The 23,797-nt window shown below is 41.9% G+C and overlaps 1 protein-coding gene across 6 annotated transcripts in view; it reads right to left on the bottom strand.

Moving 5' to 3' along the window:
* Positions 1-155: 155 nt before the first annotated feature.
* ANKRD6 (ankyrin repeat domain 6) overlaps positions 156-23,797 on the bottom strand; it is a 40,130-nt gene continuing 16,488 nt past the window's right edge. Inside the window, exons 2-16 of one of the 6 annotated variants that reach the window (XM_056856355.1) lie at positions 21,407-21,505; positions 19,597-19,774; positions 13,219-13,317; positions 11,995-12,093; positions 10,001-10,099; positions 8,213-8,311; positions 7,660-7,758; positions 7,366-7,443; positions 6,825-6,929; positions 6,308-6,445; positions 5,577-5,753; positions 4,312-4,464; positions 2,813-2,926; positions 2,299-2,626; positions 156-864 (exon numbers count right to left, since the gene is read on the bottom strand). In XM_056856355.1, the coding sequence (XP_056712333.1) occupies positions 302-864; positions 2,299-2,626; positions 2,813-2,926; positions 4,312-4,464; positions 5,577-5,753; positions 6,308-6,445; positions 6,825-6,929; positions 7,366-7,443; positions 7,660-7,758; positions 8,213-8,311; positions 10,001-10,099; positions 11,995-12,093; positions 13,219-13,317; positions 19,597-19,774; positions 21,407-21,504 (2,427 nt within the window). In that variant the 5' untranslated portion in view covers position 21,505 and the 3' untranslated portion in view covers positions 156-301. Of the gene's footprint in view, positions 865-2,298; positions 2,627-2,812; positions 2,927-4,311; positions 4,465-5,576; positions 5,754-6,307; positions 6,446-6,824; positions 6,930-7,365; positions 7,444-7,659; positions 7,759-8,212; positions 8,312-10,000; positions 10,100-11,994; positions 12,094-13,218; positions 13,318-19,596; positions 19,940-21,406; positions 21,506-23,797 lie in introns of those variants that run through there. The other 5 variants (XM_056856354.1, XM_056856356.1, XM_056856358.1 and 2 more) reach the window with 5 other exon arrangements.

Here is a 23,797-nt window from a genome sequence, read left to right as displayed (position 1 = left end):
ACCTTGGTGGTATCATTGGCACTGACGGGTGAGGCAACTGCATTCTCTACAGAATGACTACCACAAGTGGAATACTATATGGGGATAATTTTTTTTCCAGCAAGGAAAAAAAATGCAGTTTTTCCATAACTTTGAAGAAGGAGATAAAGATTTCTTCCCAATAACTCGCAATTACTGGATGAACAAACCACCCAAAAAGGCCACAAATCCGAAAAGTGTGGTACAGCTTGCCCCTTCCAAAAATTAGCTTAATTGCTGTTTGTGAAAATGTAAGATTCTTTGTATCGTTCATGAGCACGGATTAATTTTCCTTTTGCATTTTAGTCCTTAACTTACGAAGTTCCTCTTCCAAACTTCTAATGTGTTCTTTAAGGGATGCTTTATCTTCCTGGGCTTTCTGGTCAGCTTGCCTCCGAGCTTCCTCAATCTTCCTTTCATACCACTTCTCCATCTGACACGAGACAGCCTCAAAGAAATACTGCGTAATCTCCAGCGCCTGAGAAGTGCTTCCAACTTGCGGGCTGGGCTGGTTTCCTTCAGGGACAGCAAGCGGCTGCTGGTGCTGCGTAGGCTGAGCGGGTGCGTGTTGGTGGGGCCTGTGCTTCAACTGACCACTTCTGCTCGGTTTCTTGGTTTGCGTCCCCTTGTCCGCACAGTAGCCGCTCTGTGGCTCTGGCTTTATACATTCAGCAGAGGCCTGTGAGGCAGTTTGTACTTTAACATGCCTTAATTTGGAACCTGAGTATTCAGACAATGGCAATTCCGGTTGCAGTCTGGGGTAAGCCGCTTTGTCCTTAGGCCTCACGACTTGAGGGGACGCCGCAGAAGGAGTAGGACCAGCAATAACTACCTGTTGCTCTGTTCCTTTAAATAAGGGGGAAAGTACAATGAGTATTGCCTGAAGGCACAACATTATGAAAAAAGCAGAGACCCTCATTGAGGAAGGAAAAAGGGCAGGTTTACAGACGCAAATTGATCACTAAATGATTGCAAACCAAGTGAAGACTAGCTGATCGGAGCTAGAGCTTTTGTATAGCCTCAGATGCAGTACTCTATGGACAAAACGGATGATTCAGCTGTCCATTATCAAACGTACAGTAATCAATCATTCAAAAATCAAGTAAAACATATACATGTGATAATGTCCAATTTACACTACGTATAGCAGGCATTCCCAAACGCCAGGCTGAGATCTGGGTCTTCAGTAGGCCAACACAGCAGGATTTATTGTCCCAGAAAGAACAATGCAAGTATTTTAGAATGGGCTAATTTGGACACTTAGAACAGTAATCACAGTTTCTATCACTTTAACAATCCTTGTTCCTTGTATGTTTCCCATTCAGGTCATTTTCCTTTAAGTATGTTAACAAGAAATATCCAGCGGGACTATGGATGTAACCATTCTTTCAAAATTCTATTAATTTCAAGGGCGCTAGTTGCTAGTTCCGGGTTGGGAAATACCGAGAGATCTGGAGGGGGTGAAGCTTGAGGAGGGTGGGGTTTGAGGAGGTGAGGGGCTTCAATGGGGTATAATGCCCTAGAGTCCACCTTCCAAAGAGGCCATTTTCTCCAAGTGAACTGCTCTCTGTCACCTGGAGATCAGTTGTAATAGCGGGAGGTCTGAATTCACATCTAAATTACAAGAAACATATAAAGCAAACCAGAATAATTCCTATATCATTTCTGAGAAGCAGGCAGAAGAATGATGCTGAATGATAGGGGCTTACCAAAAGCCAACCTATATTTTCAGGGCTGAGATGAGACTTGAACTGGAGATTTCCCTGATAACATTCCTTGATAACTCATTCTTTTAAGTGTCACATTACAAAGTAAGTAATTGGAGAAGTGCTTCAAGATTTGCCTCTGCCAGTTACTAAACAGAAGTATTAATCCAAAACAATCCTCTTCCATGGGAAAGAGCAAATGATGGCAGAGGAGGGCATTACTTACTACAAAATGGAAATTCTTCAGCTGGAATGTGTTACTGTGTTACATCGGTCTTCTAGTTATTAACTACAAGACCAACCACTTCATGGTGTTCCAATCCACAAACGTTTATGCATGTGAGTGTTTTGTTGTGAACAGAATACAAGACAATAAGTCCTAGGAACCAATAAAATTTGAAATCATTCCATTTGCATGGACTAGGCTTAGTTTTAGTAAAGGAAGGACTAAAGGACTGGGCCAAATGATTGTGGAAACAGCAAAATCTGACTTTCAGGAGCAAGAAACCCCTGTATTCTTTTTCGCTACAACCAACACACCTATCATTCTGGAAAATTGCTCACAAGAAAGTACCTGTTGCGTTGGCTTGTTGAACTACAAAATATTGCTTCCCAAAGCTTTGTTCTGTTGATTGCACTTGACTCCTACTAGTATCTTCTGAGAGACTATTCTGAAGAGCAATGCAAGAATGCTGGTGGGAACCATCTGATTGCAGCAGAGTCTGGCTTGTTTTACAGTCCTTTGTACTAGGAAGATTTTCCGTATCCAGGGTCTCAGTGAGAGATTCACATGTGGACTGCATTGATTTTGGCCTTGAAGACCTAGAATCTCCAGAAAGCTTCAGTTCCAGGTTCTGAATTTTTAACATGCACCATGCTTTCAATTCCCCCACCAATGAAACCTGCAAGAAAAACCCACAAGGATGTCAAGGTCCAACAACTGCCGCCTCTCTCAATTCCCAGATGCTCAAGGGGCATGTTTTGGCAGCTCCATCCAAACATATTCATTTGGAAGTGAATCTCACCAAGTTCAACAGGACTTTAGGGTGCTGTAGATAACCCTCGCTACATGATTTTTTTTAACCTACCTGCCGTTTCTCCCCTTCATTTCTTTCCAACTCAGCATGTTGGTGAAGGCGATGAAGGCACTCTGTCCTTTCTGCTGACAGTCTCTCTGCCATCAATTTGTCTAAAACACGGAGCTGTGATAGAACCGAATAGTTCAGCAGAAGTGACACCCATGCATAAGCTGACTCCTCACATTTCATTACTTAGCAAATCTCTCCCGGCAACCAACCCTTTTATTTCAATTTATTTTACCAATGATAAAACTAGATCTAAACAGGAATCAGTCCATCAGGATATTCCTTAAACATCACAATTGTGATAGGGGACAATCATTCTAAAAATTTCATGTACTGCAATTATTTCATTTCCCAGCTAGTGGGTGAAATGGTGAACACGTTTTTCAATTTACTGTCAGTGGTCAAAGAGGTCTCCTGTGCTTTAAAAGGCATCATTATTTTCTTTCCAAGGCCTACACTGCAATAACGAATCTTGACAGATTTAAGATGTAAACTAGAGAAGTAACATAAGGCCCACGATACGCATTATGTTCACCATGGGGAAGCTGGCATGGAATGGCTTCCACATTGGACCACTGTACTGTGAAGAGTTTCCATGGTACTGCCATCTGTCAAGAAAGTTTGCCAACAGTGCCTAGATCAGGGGCAATCCATGGAACAGCCACATGAGGATTTGTCAAATAGGGCTTCTGACAGCTCCGTCCTCAAACAAGATGGTTTCCCCGCAAACAAAATGGAGTTCTCCGTGCACTCCTTCCCCCCCGTTTTGCACATGAGCTCCGGCCAGAGATTTACAATTGTATTGGGACCCGCCCGTGTAAATCTTCGATCTGCTATCGGGTCCCGCGCACAAAGCCGAGAGCTCAGCCATCTCCTCCGCTGATTGTTCATAATTGTTTCTGTTTCAGTTTTACTTAAGTCGTTACCGGCAGGAAACATCTACATTGTCTTTTTGTTGCTGTAACCCTATTGTATCAGCCCTATAAATGTATCCACACTCCCCCTGTCATGTATTCCAGCCTTGCGCGTCTCTTACTGAAATCACTGACTTTCTGAAAGAAATCTTTGAATCGCTGCTCTGCCTGGATTGAAGGTCTATTGCCTGAAACGCTGTGTATTTGCTGAAGCCTGACAGGATTGTAGCCCTTTACACACGTGCTAAGGAGCTAGAATGAACACATAGGGGAATCATCAAGATCTTGGTGGCAAGCTGCGCCCCCCCCCCCCCCAACAGCCTATGTGAATTCACTGGAACACTGTGGATTACTGATGAAGCACAGGCGGTCCAAAATGGCTGCCCGTGTAAGATCCACATATATGTCCCAATGAACATGCCATAAGACAGAACTTGCCGCCACAACCCCACTCCCTCCCAACCCCTTAGAATGCCTACAGATGCTTCAAGCAGCTTCCACATAATAATTATAACACCAGCCCTCAACCTATAAACGAGGTGTTTCAGACATTTACAGAAATGCCTTGTCTCTGGGATGCTGCTTTACCTGATGCTGAGTTTTGTTTTCCATCTGTCCTAGTTTGCTATTCATCTTATCCTGTACGGTCACAAACTCAGCTTTTATTTCTTCCACAGCTGCTGCAAGCTGATTCTCTACTTTATTTATCAGTGGCTCACAACGGCATCCATTTATTGGTGCCTGTGAAGAAATGAACAACTGTGACAACCCATCCGTCTGTGCTGGAAAAATAGATCTTCACAATTTCAGCTGGCTAAGAGTACAACAATGGTAACCATAGCAAGCGTGTCTATTGTTCCATTCGATAATCCCTTGGGAATACAGGAAGAAAATGATCAAGATGATGACAACAGACAGGCAGACCATATATATATAAAAACATCAGTAGGATCTGAAAATAAATAGGTCAACCTAGGCCTAAGAGCTCAGAGCCCCTCCTTTGCATTTCTATTTAATTAGAAAGACTGAGAAAAATGTTAAGAGCTTTGAAGAGTCAAGACTGCAGCCAATTTTTCAAAAATATTTGTGCTGCTGTGAGTTTACACTGGAGGCGGGACCACTTCACATTTATGGTAGGTTAAAAGATTCACAATTATGACCTGTACTCTGTGAAATTTCATTAAAGCAGTACCACCAAAACCTCTCTAGCTCACCAGTCTTAAACTAAACAGAAACCTAAACTAAAAAGTATAAATATTACTCATTACACTAATTGGAAATATAAACTCTTTAGAACAAAGACTTTCTTTACCCTGCAAAACCATAGCTTTCTATTAGAAATATATGAATATGTTCCAAAGGAGATGCTAGAAATTTCCTTGATTGTACTGATGTATTCATAATGACAAAAAATACAAATATACAATATCCAGGAACAACCAACCCAGAAAGAAGATTACACATTTTTTGAATATGAGGAAAAGCAGAACATATTGTTATTTGTATAATAATGTAAATATAACAGTCACCATTGAAATAAATATCTTTAGAAAATAATCTGGTTTTACATGGACCTTTTTATTGTAACAGGAATTTTGATTTCTCTGTTATAGCCAACAGTACTAGCATTACTAAGCACTGTCTCCACGGAGCTTGCACTCAGAAAACAATTCAGAAATCTTGAACTGTTTAACCATGATGGCACAAGTCCATATAATGAAGGCCTATCTTCTTCAGAATAACGAAGGGTGAGTTATTTTCTTGACTCCACTTTCTTGACTCCACTGAAAATGTTTTTGTTTTATTTCCCCAAAAGATATTCCTGTTGCTCTAATGGGAACCTGCTCAGTTACCTGCATGATCTTCCCATTCTTTCCTCGGTAAAGGGTGTACAACTGGTAGGCTCTGAATTCATGGGGAGGAGGGGGTGATGCACCACGGTGTCTACTTCTGCGTTTGGGCAAGTTCTGCTGTGGGCAAGAAGGCATCTGCTGGTCAGCTGGCGATGTGGGATCCGAGTGTGCCGAAACCTGTAACAAGCTTAATTATTTTTTTTAATTCTACATGCTTCACAACTAGATATTGTGCAACTCATCACCCCACCCCCGAAAAAAACTTTGAATGATGATTTGAACCAGAACGTGGCAAGCTGTAACTTAAACCTGACCTAAGACATTTACATGATCAACTGGTCTTGTAAGCCAGTCTTGTTTTTACTGAGTTTGATGCATATAAAATAAGCCCTGGATCTTGCCTTTCCTGCGAACTGATCTCCACAAATGTTTACTATAGGGTAGCCCACCTCCAGGTGGTGGCAGGAGATCTCCTGCTATTACAACTGATCTCCAGCCGATAGAGATCAGTTCACCTGGAGAAAATGGCCGCTTTGGCAATTGGACTCTATGGCATTGAAGTCCCTCCCCTCTCCAAACCCTGCCCTCCTCAGGCTCTGCACCCAAAACCTCCCAACAGTGGCGAAGAGGGACCTGGCAACCCTAGTTTACTAGGTCTCCAAGTGACAAACCTACCCTTAATGGAAGAAGAAGGGAGGAACTGGCTGTTATAAAGTGATATCTATTGTTACCTTTTCTCTCAGTTTCTTCTTTTTATTCTTTGTCCCTTTGAGTTCTGACAAAGGCAGCTGGGCGTCATCTTTCAAGTCACATATCGCCTGAGGGACCTGGTCACTGCTGTGAGTGTCATCCGCAGCTGAGGCACTGGCCTGTTTCAGTATAAAAAACACACAACCAAAGATTAAATGGATTCAAAATGGATTCAAAACTCAGATAGCTTCTTATGCTCAGAGCAGGGCCAACTACAGTATTCTCCAGTACTAATATGTTCGCCCAGGTTTCTACTGCACAGTGACTCAAAAGATGAATTTCCCACAGCTATTCAAACAGTTTCACGAGGTTCTTGTAGGTTATCCGGGCTGTGTGACCGTGGTCTTGGTGTAGACCACGGTCACACAGCCCGGATAACCTACAAGAACCAATGAACTCTGACTGTGAAAGCCTTCGACAATAGTTTCAAGAGGGTTTTGTTGAAATTACCCTATGTTCCTAGCCTTCTAAGTGAAGATGGGTAAAACCTGGCTGTACCTTGCTCTGTACCACTTCATCTCTCGGTACGGACTGAGCTCGCCTTTCTTCTTTGAGTCTTTCCCTCTTCTTCCTCAGGCTCCTTCCTCGATTAAAGCGCGAAACCTGCATAAGGCAACATGTCCACCATTATGATCTAGTCATCCCAATCCTATTACAGAAAGGGAAGGTCTAAAATATCCGCTTCTAGGGGGAAGCAACAGAAAGGGAAAATTTTACCTAAGGCAGAGAATGGAATGCTCAAACCAGCTTGCACTAAAAACGGTTGAAGGTATGAGATAAAAATGCAGCCTGTTTTTTTCAGTAAAAACTAAATAAATATTTCCTTCTGAAAAGGGAATACTCACTCTGATATGTATGAAGTGCAACTGCCTTTGAAGAAGGAAGGAAGCATGTAAGACTGAGTTATCAACAAGCCTACCATGGACAATACCTGGAACACATCATCAATTTAATGTATGTGTGAGGGACTTAAATATAGGGTATTTCTGTAGAACAAAGCTTCTGAATCAAACACTGATGAACTATATTCATGATGTACCTGTGGAGCCTTGGTGAGAAGAAGGGCAACCTCAGGGTTGTTGTGCTCTCTGGCTACCTCCAGAGGGGTCTGACCAGCCTGTTGACAGGGAAGACTACATGATACTCTCTTCAAAAGACATTTAAAATGTTACTGCGCAATTAAGACTTTTGCTATTGCATTTATGTACACGTTATATGTACAAAGTCTTAGATGCTTTTTGGGGTGAAGGAATCGAAGAGTCATTTCAATTTTTTCAACCATCGTTTAATTAAAAATAACTACAAACAGTAAGAAAAAATGTTAAGTGCTTACGTTGTTAACAATTGTCCCATCCGCTCCTGCTTCCAACAAGAGTTTGACCACCTTTTTATGATTTAGTGCAGCAGCTACATGAAGTGCAGTATCACCGACCTATAAGTCACAAAAACAAGATGCAACTTCCACTTTAAGACGTTCACATACAGCACATCCTGTGACATACAGGTGGAAAATACAGATCAAGTCATATTTCCATATTTGGGATGCATTAAGTAGGCAGGTTTTGCCTAACGAGTCTTAGTTTTTATACTATCAGTATGTATGTGTGGATACTGAAAGTTGTCCTAAAAAGTCTAAAAGTAAGGAATGAAAATGTGATGATACACTCTGATAATGACTAACTGAAGATACAGCATTTCTGTAAGGCCATATTGACACCAGAACAACAACTACAAATCTATACAGCAATATACTGATACGGTTAACGGCCTTCTACATGGATAAGAGTGGACCGCCCCATCCTCCATTCCAAATATGGGAAATAGCTGATACTCAGAAGCCTTATAGAAAAAAGGGGCATAATGGATAATGAAGTTCATGCACTGACCTGATTTTTTTCATGGACCGAACAGAAAGCACTGAGGAGCACCCTAATGATGGGTAAGTGATTATAACGCGCTGCAACATGCAAGCAGGTATCTCCTGCCTAAAAAGGGGGGGAAATGCAATAACAATAAGGAAATACATTGCTGAGTCAGCTAAGATGGTGATCACCACTTTAACAGTTCAACGGTCTTAGACTGGAGTAACTCTGCATAGGATTGCACTGATTTATGGCACAGAGTGCCATTACTGATTTCTTATCCTTCCTCAGTTAATCCAAAGTTTATTTCCATAGCTTCTGCCTGATTTTTTTTAAATTAACACATCACAGATTTTACAGGTTAGTGGCTGTGATATATTGGCTCTACAACTAGGGATGCCAACCTCCAGATGGGGCCTAGGGGTCCCCAGAATTACATTTCATCTCTAGACTACAGAGATCAGTTCCCCTGGAGAGAACGGATGCTTTGGAAGGTGGACTCTATGACATTGTACCCCACTTGTGTGTCTGTCCTCTCCAGATTCCACCCCCAAATATCCAGACGTTTCCCAACCTGGAGCTGGCAACTCTATGACCTCGTCCCCTTCCAATGGCTGGGAGGACCTGGCAACATTATCTACAACACTATTTTGCTTATGCATATGAGACTTAGGCCTCAATCCTGAAATCCTTTGCTTAGCCTTTCTGGTTCACGTGGTCCACTTTAGAATAAGAAGTTTTGTGACTGTGGCCCTGGTTCTGTTAAATGTATAGTGTACTTTAAACCTTCCACTAGCCCTAATTGTTTCTTTTCATAAAAGTTCAATAGTTCATTAATTTGTTCTTACACTAATTCAAGAGAATAATCAATGCAAAATACGTAAAGGCTTAACCATTTGGTTCAACTTCTCTTGATGTGGGCCCATTAATTTCATGAGGCAACATAGTACTAACGCTATTTCTGATTAGCCCAAAACCACACTGCCGATTATGACATAGCTTGGCCAAAGCCCCCATTCACTCAGATTTAGGGATTAGTTGACTTTTATGAGATCAGTATTTTTGTCATTACATCGCCTCTGATTTTTAGACAGTTCGAAATCAGCATTAAAATGTATTGGCTTAATATGATTCTATTTTGTTCAATTGTAGATCTTTTGCAAAAGTATCCAAAATGTTTAAATAAATGAAAAACATGGGCCATAATCTAGCACAGCAGTCAGTATGTTTATGCCTTCCTACCTTTGTGTTGTGGCTCCCTTTTTAAAATAATAAAAAATAAAATGGGGAACAGAGGTTCACATATTCTACACAATTCTTCACTTAAGGAAATATAACTTCCCTGAATAAGATGGCTGCTACTCAGAAAACAAAGACAAACTTTCTTCAATTTCACCTTCATTAGTTCGGTTCTTGTAGGCTATCCGGGCTGTGTGACCGTGGACTTGGTATTTTCTTTCCTGACGTTTCGCCAGCAGCTGTGGCAGGCATCTTCAGAGGAGTAACACTGAGACACTGTCCTTCAGTGTTACTCCTCTGAAGATGCCTGCCACAGCTGCTGGCGAAACATCAGGAAGGAAAATACCAAGACCACAGTCACACAGCCCGGATAGCCTACAAGAACCGATGAACTCTGACCGTGAAAGCCTTCGACAATATTTCACCTTCATTATTTTGGTCATTTCTGGTAAATGCTGCTAGCTTTAGCTGTGCAGAAAACTCTAATCCATTGTAACATTATTTTCATCAACCTAGATGTTATATTTGAATTTTTTTTGTGTGTGTTAATACTACCAGTTTTGTAGCACTCACGTTGTTTTTGATATCTGCCCGAGAGCCTCCAAGCAGTAAAACCCGAACACTTTGCGAATGACTGTTCTGGCAAGCCAAATGCAATGGCGTGTTACCTGCCTTAGGAAAGAGAGGGTAAAATGCATATCATCTTTAGAAAGGTCCCAAATTGCATTGCATTCCTTCTGTGATTCTGTATATTAGATATGTCCTATAATTGCTAGCCTGATCTCGTCAGATCTCAGAAGCTAAGCAGGGTCAGCCCTGGTTAGTATTTGGATGGGAGACCACCAAGGAAGTCCAGGGTTGCTGTGCAGAGGCAGGCAATGGCACACCACCTCTGTTGGTATCTGGCCTTGAAAACCCCAAAAAAGGGGTCGCCATAAGTCGGCTGCGACTTGACGGCACTTTACACACATACACACACACACGCTATGAAAACAATGAATTTGAAACGTAAAATAAATTATGAGCTGAAAAGAGGCAGAGAAAGACCAATGCTTTCTCTCAAATTAAATATATACACACACACCACTGCTTTTGCAATCCCGTTTACAGTGTTCTACGGAAAGCCTATTAAACACATGTACACATTTTGCTGCACGCTAGTTCACAAAGTTTGCATTTTACACATTGATTCTTAGTCATTTAACCAATGTATTTTTTTTATTTATTTTGTCTTTTCATCTGGAAAGATTTTACACTTCTTTTGGAAGACAAAATGGCTTGGAACCACTAACCCGTCTGCAGAAGGTTCTGGCAGATGTGAATTGTTGCTGCGCTTCCCTTTCCACCAAAGTCCATTTCAGCCCTCAGAAAGATGATTCCTGGGATGTCAGAGTCCACATGGGCAAACAACCATGTGGGTGAGGTGGCTAAAGTGAGGGCAGGCAAAAGTCACCCCCTCCTCCCTCTGCATTTGAAGAAGGGAAAAGTGGGCAATTTAATCCTCCTCTCCCTCCTATCTTGGCTCAATTCCACAAGGCCCGCAAGATTGAGATGTTCTGCCAGGCCTATGGTTGAGGACAGCAATGGTTCCATGGTAGCTGGGCTTCCTACCTTATCCCTATTTCTATCCTCCCCCTCCCACTTGACTGGTTGCCCTGTCACTGGTATTAGCTTGAACGGGTGGAGCCCGAGGAGGGTGGGGTTTGAGGGTGGGGGAAGAGACTTCAATGGGGTATAATGCCATAGAGTTCACCTTTCAAAGCAACCATTTTTCCAGGTGAACTGATCTCTGTCACTTGAAGATCATTTGTTACAGCAGGAAATCTCCAGTCACCGCCTGGGGGTTGGCAACCCTACCCATAACTGTTTCTCCACCTTCACAAGGTTCCTATAACCGCAGAAATTACTTTTCTGGGGATCAGAAGGGACCAGTGGTGGGAGGGGAGCATGGTGAAAATCCACTCTCCTTCTACAGACAGATCACTGGTCCTAAGTCATAATCCTTTTTCCCCCTTTCTTTCTTCCAGTTCTCCTTTTAGAATTTTCCTCACAATATAATACAGAATTAAAAAAAAAAAAAACACTGCAAGTTTCCTAAAAGGTTTTAACAAAATCTTGCCTTGAAGGGTGATACATTTCCTCTGTCTATTCATTTGGCTTTCTTATTTCTGAAAAAACTGATTTTTATTACCATTTTTCTTGTTAACTTGATTGGTTTTCCTACACGAGTTGCAATGAATCCCTTCCATTCTAATCAGGTCGTTAGAGGAACTCTTAGTGCTTTTTTTAAAGCTATAATTAATGCAACATTCAGTGTTCCTGAGCTCTTTCTGTGACAGCTGTCAAAACACAGAATTTCCCACATGGAAATTTCCTCATGATGTAAGAATCAAGGCATAGTTAATTAAAAGGAAATTCAAAGTCCTGGCAAGGACTTCACTGCCACTTGTCAAGAAATGTCACTGCAGGAAATGAAAAGTAACTCGTCTTAAAATTTAGTCCTTTTTTCCCTGTGTGTTTTTCAAATAGCAGCAGAACCTGAAAGCATCTTTCTACACGCATCTCACCTTGTTTTTGGCAAGAACATTAGCTCCTGCTTTAACAAGCAGTTTGGCAGACTGACTGAACCCATGCCAGCAGGCTTCGTGGAGAGCCGTGTTCCCATCCTGAAGAACAGACACAGAAAAGCAGCAGTTTAGAGTACTATTAGTTGTCACGTTTTAAGATTTTTTTAAAAAAAATCTAGCTGGTTACTGTGTTTCTACAGAGAACGATATTGCATACGCTTAGCCTGCATTATGCACTCTACTCCTCTTTGGACCATTAACTAAAAACTTTGCTGTGCTTACTATGGGCGAAATCGCATGGTCGCTTTAGCCTCCTTTATTCCCTGTTTCAGCCAGGATTCAGCCGGGATCGAACGCGCATGCTGAAACAGGGAATAAAGGAGGCTAAAGCGACCATGCGTTTTCGCCCATTATGTGATCATTCAAATCTAGGGTTTTATGAGAAACAAGAAAAGCAATCACTCCATAGGTATTCCTGTTCTTTAAACCACTAACAATGACAAAAGTTGTGAAGGCCTGGGGAGGGAAAGAGGTTTTTCCCATATATTTCTCCCCACCACCACCAACTTTTCTGATAGAGAAAAACTGAGAAACCCTGGAGAAAACAAACCTGTTATGGTCCCCCCCCCCTTTTAGAATGAGCTAGATGTTTCTCAGCAATCTTTACTATTAGGGTTGCCAACCTCAAGGTACTAACTGGAGATCTCCTGTTATTACAACCTGCCTCCAGCCAATAGAAATCAGATCGCCTGGAGAAAAATGGCCGCTTTGGCAACTGGACTCTATGGCACTGAAGGCCCTCCCCTCTCCAAACCCCGCCCTCCTCAGGCTCCACCCCAAAAACCTCCCGCTGGTGGCGAAGAAGGATCTGGCAACCCTATTTACTATAGTTAATATTAAGGTCCATTCCTAACCAGGGTATGAAACTAGGATTTTCAACTGGTTACAAATCTTGGTTAGGAGTGAACCCTGGTTAATATTAAATGTGGTCAACATCTGTGCCAGTGCAATCCTAAATCATAGCTGTAATGTTCTGCTAATAATAAGGGATTATCAAAGCTTCATCAATATAATATGAATGTTTCAAAGGAAAGTTAGTCTGGGACTTTAAAAATATATATATTTAAAACTGTACATTTCCACTACCAACACATCCCAATCAGCTTGCATTGGAGACAACAGCCTAGGTTTTGTTACTAACAGCTTTGTGCATTTCCCCTTTACCTTGTCTTGTCTGTCCAAAGCACACCCTTCATGGATAAGAGCTGCTATTACATCTGTATTCCCTACAACAGTAGCTCGGTGCAAAGCTGTCTGATCACCCTGCAAAGACAGCAAATTTACCTACACATTTTGTTTCAAACTGACACAAATATATGTTGCACATACATCATACACATCAATGCATTCCCTATAAACAGCAACACAGAGAGTGCTAGTAAAACAGATTCACTCTGTTGGCCTGAGCCCAGTTAAAACCCTGGCTTTCAAATCCAAAATAATGCTACAGTCTGTCAAATTACATCGGTGTTGCTATTCATAGACATCTCCAGCACTTGTAGCATTTCAGATGAGATGCTTCCCCTACACAGAAAGCATTTGTATTTGGAAAATAGGATGGAACCTATGTGTCAGTTTTCATGCGTAACGGTTGTGCTCATGCTCTGTATACATGCATGTCATTACGATGGTGATCTACTTTCAAGATCTCATGCTACTTCCTTACATGGTCACGCCTTCCTTGCTGAAGGAGTCCGTTTGGAAGCAACCGCTGCGTTAGAGCCTAAGCACTTACACCGGCAGAATGGCAGTGTCCATTGCCAAGGATGGGAGGACTATTTCCACTGATTTCCCAATCCATTACAGACCCCCTCTTCACCTAGATGGTGATCTTTTGACCCCATGGGAGAATTTTGGAGATCTCAGAGGACTGCCAGCAGCATGAGGTATGTGGGGAAGTCCAACTCCATGGACCTGACTTCACTGGTAGGACTCAGCCCATCATTTCTTGAAAGAAGCAATCAGGTCTGTTGGGCTGAAATGCATTACATGAGTTCAGCTATATGTAGAAGGTAAGAGTCCAATGACATAGACACAGATATAACTTATATGTTGGAAGTGCCTTGAATCACATTTGCTGAATTTCAAGATGGGTGATTTCAGGGCAGGAAGTATGTGTAATTTAACTTACAGCAGACTTAGAATATATGTCTGTCTTCACCCTTAATCAAGATGATGAATATGGAAGGGATTTTCCCCTTATTTTTTATAATGCATTGTTTATTGTAATATTTTATGCTTATTACAAATACGCAAGGCTGAATAATTAGCCAAGAACAAACTTTAGAAATTCAATTTCCCAGATGCATTCTGACTTGCAATTATGGGTCAGTTTACTTCTGTTCCCCCTCCCCCAACGTGGTTGCATACATGTGTATTTTATGAATCATGCAAATATATTTGGATTTCTTCACATTATAAAGGTTGTATATTGTTTACTTTTGGGGAGCCCTTAATTTTGTTTACTTTGGTTTGGAGACGATATTTGCTTTTAGACTCTTTTTTGAGTTAATCTTTCTACCTTTTTTTGTTACTTTGCCATTCAGAATTGGAAGAAGGGAAGCATTTCAGCAGGAAAATAATGCCAGCCTAAAGCCACTCAGACAAGCCAATATGGGCATATGATCTGGACCTCAGGCAGAAAACAACCAAAGAAGATTGCCTTTGCTGTGATATAAACATAAGGAACAGGAGCTTGCTCACTAAGAGAATAACTACAAGATACAGCTAATACATGCATGACCTGACTCAGTAGGGTTGCCAGGTTCCTCTTCGCCACAGGCGGCAGAGTTTAGCGGTAGAGCCTGAGGAGGGTGGGGTTGGGAGAGGGGAGGGACTTCAATGCCATAGAGTCCAATTGCCAAAGTAGCCAATTTCCCCAGGTGAACTGATCTCTATCAGCTGGAGATCAGTTGTAATAGCAGGAGATCTCCAGCTAGTACCTGGAGGTTGGCAACACTATGACTCAGTCAGATATACATTGGGGGAACGTAACCTTTAAAAGCACTCATTCGCTGGGTACTGTAAGAGGGGGAGAAGGAATTTCCAGTCCACCCACCCAAGCAGCAGAAAAGGCGGTGAAGGGCTTTTTGCCATCCTAGGGCACATGGAATCAGAGAAAGTAGGGGGAAGCTCCCTTCTGCCCTTTGCACTGCCAAAAGCAGGGTCTGGGGGAAACTGGAAGATTCTTCTCCTTCACAGTGATAAGCAAATTCATGTTTTTTAGGTTGAGGTCCCCAAATGTACATCTGCCTGTGAGTCCGGTCATGCACATGTGATTGGCACATGTCAGGAATACTGCTTGGCCCTAACAAACAAATGAGACACAATAGGGTTCATACGTACAGTGAGGGGAAGACTGAAAGAAGCAGTATTTCTATACCATGGGAACAACCTGATAATCACCAGCAGTTACTAGATAAAGTGTGATTGTAACAAGAACTGATTTGAAGAATGCCATGTTTCTGTATTAAATACAACTCTTTACATCCAAACAATAATGTGATATAACTGGAGAGGAATAAGAGGTTTGCCAACAGAGTAATGACTTATTTGTGACATATCAAAGGACTCTTCATTCCACTTAAGAACTCTTGCTGGTTAAAATAGCCTGCAAAGGCTATGTTTGAAAACAGTGCATAATTTCTAGAATATAATTTTGAGATGTTACCACAAGGCATTTAAAAAGAAAACAGTTGAAAAATTCTCAAATGTTCAGTAACAGTGAGAGAAATTATTCCCTCCATACATTTATGGGTCTTTTCATTTGTTTCCAACATCACCACAGGCCTAAATTCCAGAGTGATTTTATCTGATGATAGTGTATTACTATGTCTAACACAGAAAAGACATCCCATTCATTCAGATAACACGATTTGCACACACATCCTAAATAGCAGAATAACTTCCAGTTTGTTGTCGGAAAACATTTCTGAAACAGCCAAGTTATAAAAGATGGTACAAATCAAAACTGCACCGAAGGGGCATTTATCACTGAGATGTACAGAGCAAAAATAATTCCTATTATTTCCTGCAGTTCAGATAGAAAGAATTCTAAATGACAGCGCTCAAGGGTCTGCTCTTGAGGAAAAAAACCCTGATGATTAATTTGTAACAAAAGACCCACTTGATAGACTTTGCTGCAACATTATTTTAATGAGATTAGACTGACAGCAACAAGAAAACATCATGTAGTTCATGAGAAAGAACTTATTAAACTTGCTGGCTTTTGAAAGAGGCGACATCTGCTCTGTGAAATCTTTCCCTCCTAATAAAAGGAATCTCAGATCACAAAGTGGAAATATAAATTTTCAGATAAAAGTTTCATATATTTTTCTCAAAAGAGTGACATCCAACCCACATGAACATAGAAAACTCTGCAAACTCTAGGTTATGTTACATTTGCTACTGCAGCAGAGCATTCTTCCAGAACACTGGGCATTAGCTCTGTTGTGTATATGCTAGTTGAACCACCCTACAGTAGGGTTGCCAGGTCCCTCTTCACAACCGGTGGGAGGTTTTTGGGGCGGAGCCTGAGGAGGGTGGGGTTTGGCCATAGAGTCCTATTGCCAAGGTGGCTGTTTTCTCCAGGTGAACTGATCTCTATTGGCTGGAGATCAGTTGTAATAGCAGGAGATTGCCATCTAGTACCTGGAGGTTGGCAACCCTACCCTACAGCTCTTTTTTAAGGGGATAATTGCCCAGCCCTCACACATGGTAAGGGCTACACATCAATGGTGACAAACAATATTATGTTCCAAGATATGAAATGATTGGCTTTTTTATCCTTCCAAGGTAGTAACACTGGTCAATGAAAGTGCAACCCCAGTGTGTGTGTGTGTGTGTGTGTGTTAAGTGCCGTTAAGTCATGCTAAATACTAGAACTTGAGGGCATCCAATGAAGCTGATGGGCAGTAAATTCAGAACAGACAAAAGGCAATACTTATTTACCCGATGAGTGGTTAAAATGTGGCCAGAAGATGCAGTGATGGCTACAGGCACACACAGCTTTAAAAGGGAATTAGGTAGATATATGGAGGATAGGTCTGTTATGGCTACTAGCCATGGTGACTAAAGGCAGTAAACCTTTGTATATCAACTCCAGGAGGCAACATCAGAGGAAGGCCTTGGTCTCAATGTTCTGGTGTTAGCCCTCCCGATGAACTGGCAGGCCACTGTATAAGACAGGATGCTGGACTAGAAGGACCACTGGTCTCATCCAACAGGGCTTTTATGTTCTTATGTTCTCCCTGCCAATCAGGAAAGCAGCAAAATCAGGCCTCCATTAAACAAGGGAAATTTCTACATATTAGGGGACTCTCCAAGGATGCAGAAACAATGTCTTCTTAAATTAATTAAAATAAAAAAGAAATAACTTGGAAACAACCTGATGAGAACTGAATACACTCCAGGACAGTTAAGAGCAATTGAGTATCAGTTACAAGGAATAAAGGGGGAGGAGGATTTGGAGGATGACGTCCAATTATTTTCCTTGCCACTGTCAAAACTCCTAAAGGGCCCCAGCTTGTCCTCCCTTATTTTCAAATAACAGGTTTTTCCTGAGAAGTTACAAGGGTTGTTTATGCATGGGAGTTTTACCTGGGGTTTGATGCTCGCTCGACCCACGCTTTTCTGTTGCGAATCAAAAAATTGCTATGCACCAGCAAAGTCACCAAGCTCAAATCCGGAAGTGTCTGAGTCCCCGCCCCTTGAAAAAGCTGCTTTGTAAATGGCTGTAGTGTTTACTGTGAGAAAAACGTCCTGTTTCCCTCTCACCCTGGTGAATACCCAAGTGCCTTTTTAAAAACAATTAAAAAAGGGGAGCTCTTTAAAAGGAACAGGGGGGACCCAAGCATCATTTTAAAAAGCTTTCTTATGTGAGACAAATGTCTTCTCAGAGAGAACTTCGGGTGGGAGACAAAAATAAGGAAGCATTTGTGTCCCCGCCCCTTGAAACAGTGCTTTGTAATTGGCTGTAGTGCTTACTGTGAGAAAAACATCACCCCCGCTCCCCTGTCCCGTGCTTTGGTTTATGCATGGAGAAAAGGATGATTTCACCAGGCTGATCTCAGGGGAGATCAAAGAATTGGGAAAGTACCCATGAATAAAGGACCAATGTCACTGACAGCTGGTCAGTAACTTTTCTGGATTTAGGAAGGAATTTTCTTTTTACGTGATGCTTCAGGAACTACTGATCTTCACAGCTGAGCTCAACTGACAATATTAGTTGCTAACGTATATATTGCAGTACCTGTGCTATATCTGAACAAGGTCAATCCAGCAACCTTGCCTATTAAGGATCTGTATATCTGCCAGCCTTTAAAATCGTTTCAGGGTGAACAACCTGACAGAGAAAATAGCTATAAATTATTAGTCTTTTGGTCGTCATAAATATTCAAGCCAGCGATAGTGAGGACCTCCTAACTGCCTCACTCAGCCTTAAAAGCCAAACAGTGTATTTTATACTAATTGTATACTATACATAAGCAGGTATCCTGAGACAACCTCTGAATCTACTTTGCTTTCTTCTTTGTTTACATATTACTTGTACTAACTTTTGCGTGGAAGAACTTTCCATCAAGGACTCAGGTTTCCCAACTATTCGGTCATGCTGCCTGGCTGCTCAAGCCCTCAAATGAGCAGTAACCTGATGATTTTTTAAAATTAATTTTGACTAACAAATTGACACTCATATTATTTTATTAGGATGTTTTAAATTTGTTATCTACTTTGGCTATTTGAACCAGCATGATGTAGTGGTTAACAGTGGCAGACTAAAATCTGGAGAATTCGGTTCAATTCCCCACCCCTCCATATGAAGCCTGCTGGGTGACCTTGAGCTAGTCACAGTTCTCTCAGAACTCTCTCAGCCCATGCGGAGCCAGGCAATGAATGGCAAACCACTTCCGAACGTCTCTTGCCTTGGAAACTCTACGAGGTCGCCATAAGTTAGCTGTGATTTGACAGGACTTTCCACCACCACCTTGGCTATTCTTGCTGAACGGAAAACAGAATATCAAACAAATTAATGTTCAAGGGGTCAACCACGGGGTGTTGAAATGCATTTTTCTCAAGATGAAGAACTCTTGGCTTATTTCTCGTTCATCCCAAAACATCCCAAAACATCACAATGTAAACAACATCAGAGTTGTTATCCCCTGTGGGCAGAATTCCATAGAGCAACACAAAGATCAGTGAATGACTCAAGTAGTCAGAAAACTGTTTCTGGCTGAAAGAGCCTCAGATCCCTTGTTTATGTGAACAATATTTACCCTAATTTATCCAAATAAATTGAGATAGAACCCTCTTGATTTTGACTGTGCAAACTGTTCCCAAGAAGCATTTCATATAGATATTGTACCCAGAGAACATTTAGCGGGACTCTATCTAACAAATACATCAGTACGTATTTTTCTGACAAACCATTGCAAGAAAGCCAGACATGCAACCATGCACTTTTAAAGTAACTCTGACATGCCAGATGGCCAATCGAAACGCTGCATGCAGCTGTGTCAGAGAGAAGCTAAAGTTAAAAGGGCTAACCTCCTTCTCTCTTTGCAATCTTCTAGGATCTTTTCTAGCCTTTCTCCTCTGCTTTTTCTTATCTTTTTCTTCCTTGACTTCTTTTACCAGGGCCACTTTTCCTTTGTCTATTTCTGAGGTGCGTGCTGTGTGAACACTCATTGACCAATCAGAGATGGCATCAGGATTCCAATAAGGACTTGCAGGATTAGTAGGGAGAAGGAAAGAATTACTTCTTGGGGTTTCATACTCTAGAGAGCTGGTCTCCACAGGCAGAAATTCATAATAATCCCACTCAAGGCCACTGGAGGTCATTCTTCAACTAATGATAAGGTCTTTTACAACATATGTTAAGGATCAATATCTGTAGAACATGAAGTCAGAATTTTAAATTCTCCCCAACAGAGTTTCTGCATTCTATTCTACCTAGCTATTTGCTATACGATAGAACTCAAAACTAAAATTATTACTGACTTTCATGGCTCACTGAAAAACAGCCGGACAAACAGCAGTCTGAAAGCCAGGAATATGATTAGCCAACTGAGAGAGAATAGGCAGTAAACCAGTGGTCCTAAACATTGGAAAACAAGTTCTCTCTGGCACAAAAGGTATATATAAGCAGTGATATAAAGTTCTCTCGGCCACAAAAGGTATATAAACAGTGACATAAGTATATAAGCAGTGATATAAATGTTTTTTTAAAGCAACGAAGTAACAACACAGAGGTTTTATCTGGGGAAAAGGGCAATTTGGCTATCATATTACATCTAAAGCAAAGGGGGGGAAGTATTGGGGGGGGGACTACAAGCAAAGATTCAAATGAAAAAGCCTGCAGAGCACATCTTAGATATAAAACGGCTCTTTGATTAAATTCACTTGAATCTCCCATCCCCCAAACAAACAATACTACATTTTTGGGGGAGTCTGCACAGTTTGGGGGGGGGTTGTTTTGCATGTTGCACAGACTTTAAGACTTTAAAACTCTGCCAATAGCATGAAAATAGCAGGGCTATCTGTCAGTGCTTCTTCTGTTCACAAGGTAGTAAACCCGTGAATGGCAAGGAACATCCCATAAATTAAAATGGCCAGTAATCTCTTTGCCAGAAAACACAACTTGTTTCACACACAGGCCAGTTATGCATGGGAGGTTTTGCCTTGGATTTGAGGCTCTCCGGATGCATATTTTCCCCATCAGAATTCTCAAAACTCTGCACGGGGGGCTTATTTTTGAGTTTTGAGAATTCGGATGGGAAAAATGTGCCTCTAGAGAGTGGCAAATCCAAGGCAAACTATCTCGTGCATAAATGGCCACAGTGATGGTGCTTGCAGTGTGTGCCTTGAGTGGAGATGAGCCCAAACAGACATCACCAATAAAGCAAATAAGTTTTTTTTTGAAGGGGGGTTTCAATTCCCTCCAAAGATTTAATTTTGCACTCGGTGTTTGCACATGTAAAAGTAGCGGTCTAATTCAGGCCTCCTGAAACAAAGGAGGCCTCCTGAATACAATTATTTAAAACACCGAATATGTTTGACACTGTATCCATGAGCAGGTTGCACTTCGGCATCATGCTTTCCTGCTGCTTGCAGATATTTTTAAGAGACCGGGGTCTTGAAAACAAACCCCCAAGGCACTCATCCACAATGCCATTGTCTTTATCCCGCCCTGCATGCTGACCTATAAAGCTTCAGAGGACGCAAACAAAGCAAACATCTGTTCTAAACAGAAGCAGACTCCAAAAGAGACAACTTGTTGCTGAGGCCTTTGGAATACTAATGTGAAGGAGGGGCTTTCCTCGGGGAGGGGGGAGAGTGGTGGTTTGCGGCTACTCACATCATCCTGAAGGTCCACATCGCAGCTTGCCTTGAGTAAAATCTGGACAACGCCAAGATGGCCCTTGTGAGCTGCAAGATGGAGAGCTGTGCGCCCATGCTGTAAACCAGAAGAAAGCAATTTCTGAAACCAAAAAACTCAAAGCCAGTTGCTTGTGCACAGACTGCTATTAAATAAGTGTTTAGTAACATCAGAATAAGGAACCCCGTGGCGCAGAGTGGTAAGCTGCACTACTGCAGTCAAAAGCTCTGCTCAGGACCTGAATTTGATCCCAATGGAAGTCGGCTTCAGGTAGCCGGCTCAAGGTTGACTCAGCCTTCCATCCTTCCGAGGTCGGCAAAATGAGTACCCGGCTTGCTGGGGTAAAGGGGAGATGACTGGGGAAGGCACTGGCAAACCACCCCGTAAACAAAGTCTGCCTAGGAAACATCGGGATGTGACGTCACCCCATGGGTCAGGAATGACCCGGTGCTTGCACAGGGGACCTTTACCTTTAACATCAGAATAAGCACATGTGTGGCCTTTTTAAATATTCCTCTTCCTATACCTCCATCTAGGATTATCAGATGCCCCATTTTTAGTATTTCATCCTTGTTTCACAGCATGCAATGGAAAACGTTAACTCACACACACCAAAATGCCGCAGATCCTTATGATGTTATCACTTTTTAGTCTGATAAACTTACCTCCCCCGAAAAAACACTCTCACCAAGCAGGGTCAGTCTTGGCTAGTGGGCAACAGGGCATCTTCCCTGGGCCCCACACTTGACATAAACCCAACAACCCATGGCCCTGCTCCCCAAAGGAGAGGGGAAAGAAGACAAAGAAGAATTCCAAAAGAGGGAGGGATGTTTTTTTTTTTGCCATAACACCATTGATTCCACCCTCCAAAGCAGCCATTTCCTCCTGGGGAACAAGGGTTGCCAAACTGCAGGTGGGGGCTAGAGATCACCCAGAATTACAACTGCTCTCCAGATAACAGAGATCAGTTCCACTGGAGAAAATAGCAGCTTTGGAGGATGGACTCTATGTCATTATACCCTGCTTCACTCCCTGAACCTCACCTTCCCAAGGCTCCATGCCCAAGTCTCCAGGAATTTCCCAACCTGGCGTTGGCAACCCTAAAGGGGAACTGATCTCTGTAGTTGGGATAACTGTTGTGATTCCAGGACATCTCCAGGCCTCACCTGGAGGTTGGCAACTAGGGTTGCCAAGTCCCTCTTGCCCACCAGCGGGAGGTTTGTGGGGCAGAGCCTGAGGAGGGCGGGGTTGGAGAGGGGAGGGACTTCAATGCCATAGAGTCCAATTGCCAAAGCAGCCATTTTCTCCAGGTGAACTGATCCCTATCGGCTGGAGATCAGTTGTAATAGTGGGAGATCTCCAGCTGCTATCTGGAGGTTGAGAAAATCAGTACAGGAACATAGCTGTTAACAATGCCAAATATATTGTAGCTATATTTTTCACAGTATGTGGTAATAAGTCCACCAATAACACATATATATACTACAATGAAGAGATGTGCATTTTTTAATTGTTGTGAAATATCCTAACAGGTAAGTCTCAATAAATTCCTCTTATCAGGTAAGTGATGGAACAAAGTTCATTGAAAAGATTCCCTTAGATGTTTTTGCTCAATATAACAGCTGCAAAATGAATGTTCAAGGAGAATACGATCGTTTCGGAGCATGAAGCCCAATTCTTCTTCAGTTCTTCAAAAATACAATGTATGGAATTATATATCACCATCCATAATATCTGGTTTCAAACGAATAACCTTTTCCGGAGTAAAGTGCATTACACTTCCCAAAAGGGGTAAGATGCTGAATTCCTTCCACTCTAGGTAAGGATTCACCTGTGAAAAATATAGCTACAATATATTTGGCATTGTTAACAGCTATGTTCCTGTACTGATTTACTCATCCTCTTGATAAGTCTACAGAGGTGTCTGTTTTTGCCTTCGCTATCTGGAGGTTGGCAACCCTAGAAGGAGAGGAGGAAACAGGGAAAGGGGAGAGGCTATGAAGGCTTTCAGGACAGGGAAAGAGGAAATGGGAGGAGGGGAAAATGAGATTCCTCCCACAAGTCATTGTGGGTTCCCAATTGCTTATTTTAATTTTTGCTGACCCCTAGAAAAAGATGAGTGGAATCAATGTTTGAGGTTAATAAGACACCATTATGTATTTATAGGTAAAATTTCCCCCTAATGAGACAGCAATGGAATAATACCATGGAAAGAAAACCGGACTGAAAAAGCAGGAGTATTCAAGTGCAGACTCCTCAAATATGAAACTGGTGTTTACTTAAGCAAATACCTCCCCCATATAAATCCTCTCCCTGTGCTGAGGTCATCAACTAATTTATATCAGTAGATCAATTAATCTGAAGCAGAGC

This window comes from Euleptes europaea, chromosome 10 (genome assembly GCF_029931775.1).
Source record: "Euleptes europaea isolate rEulEur1 chromosome 10, rEulEur1.hap1, whole genome shotgun sequence".
Classification (NCBI taxonomy): Eukaryota; Metazoa; Chordata; class Lepidosauria; order Squamata; family Sphaerodactylidae; genus Euleptes; species Euleptes europaea.
This window is presented reverse-complemented; position numbering and strand designations above follow the sequence as displayed.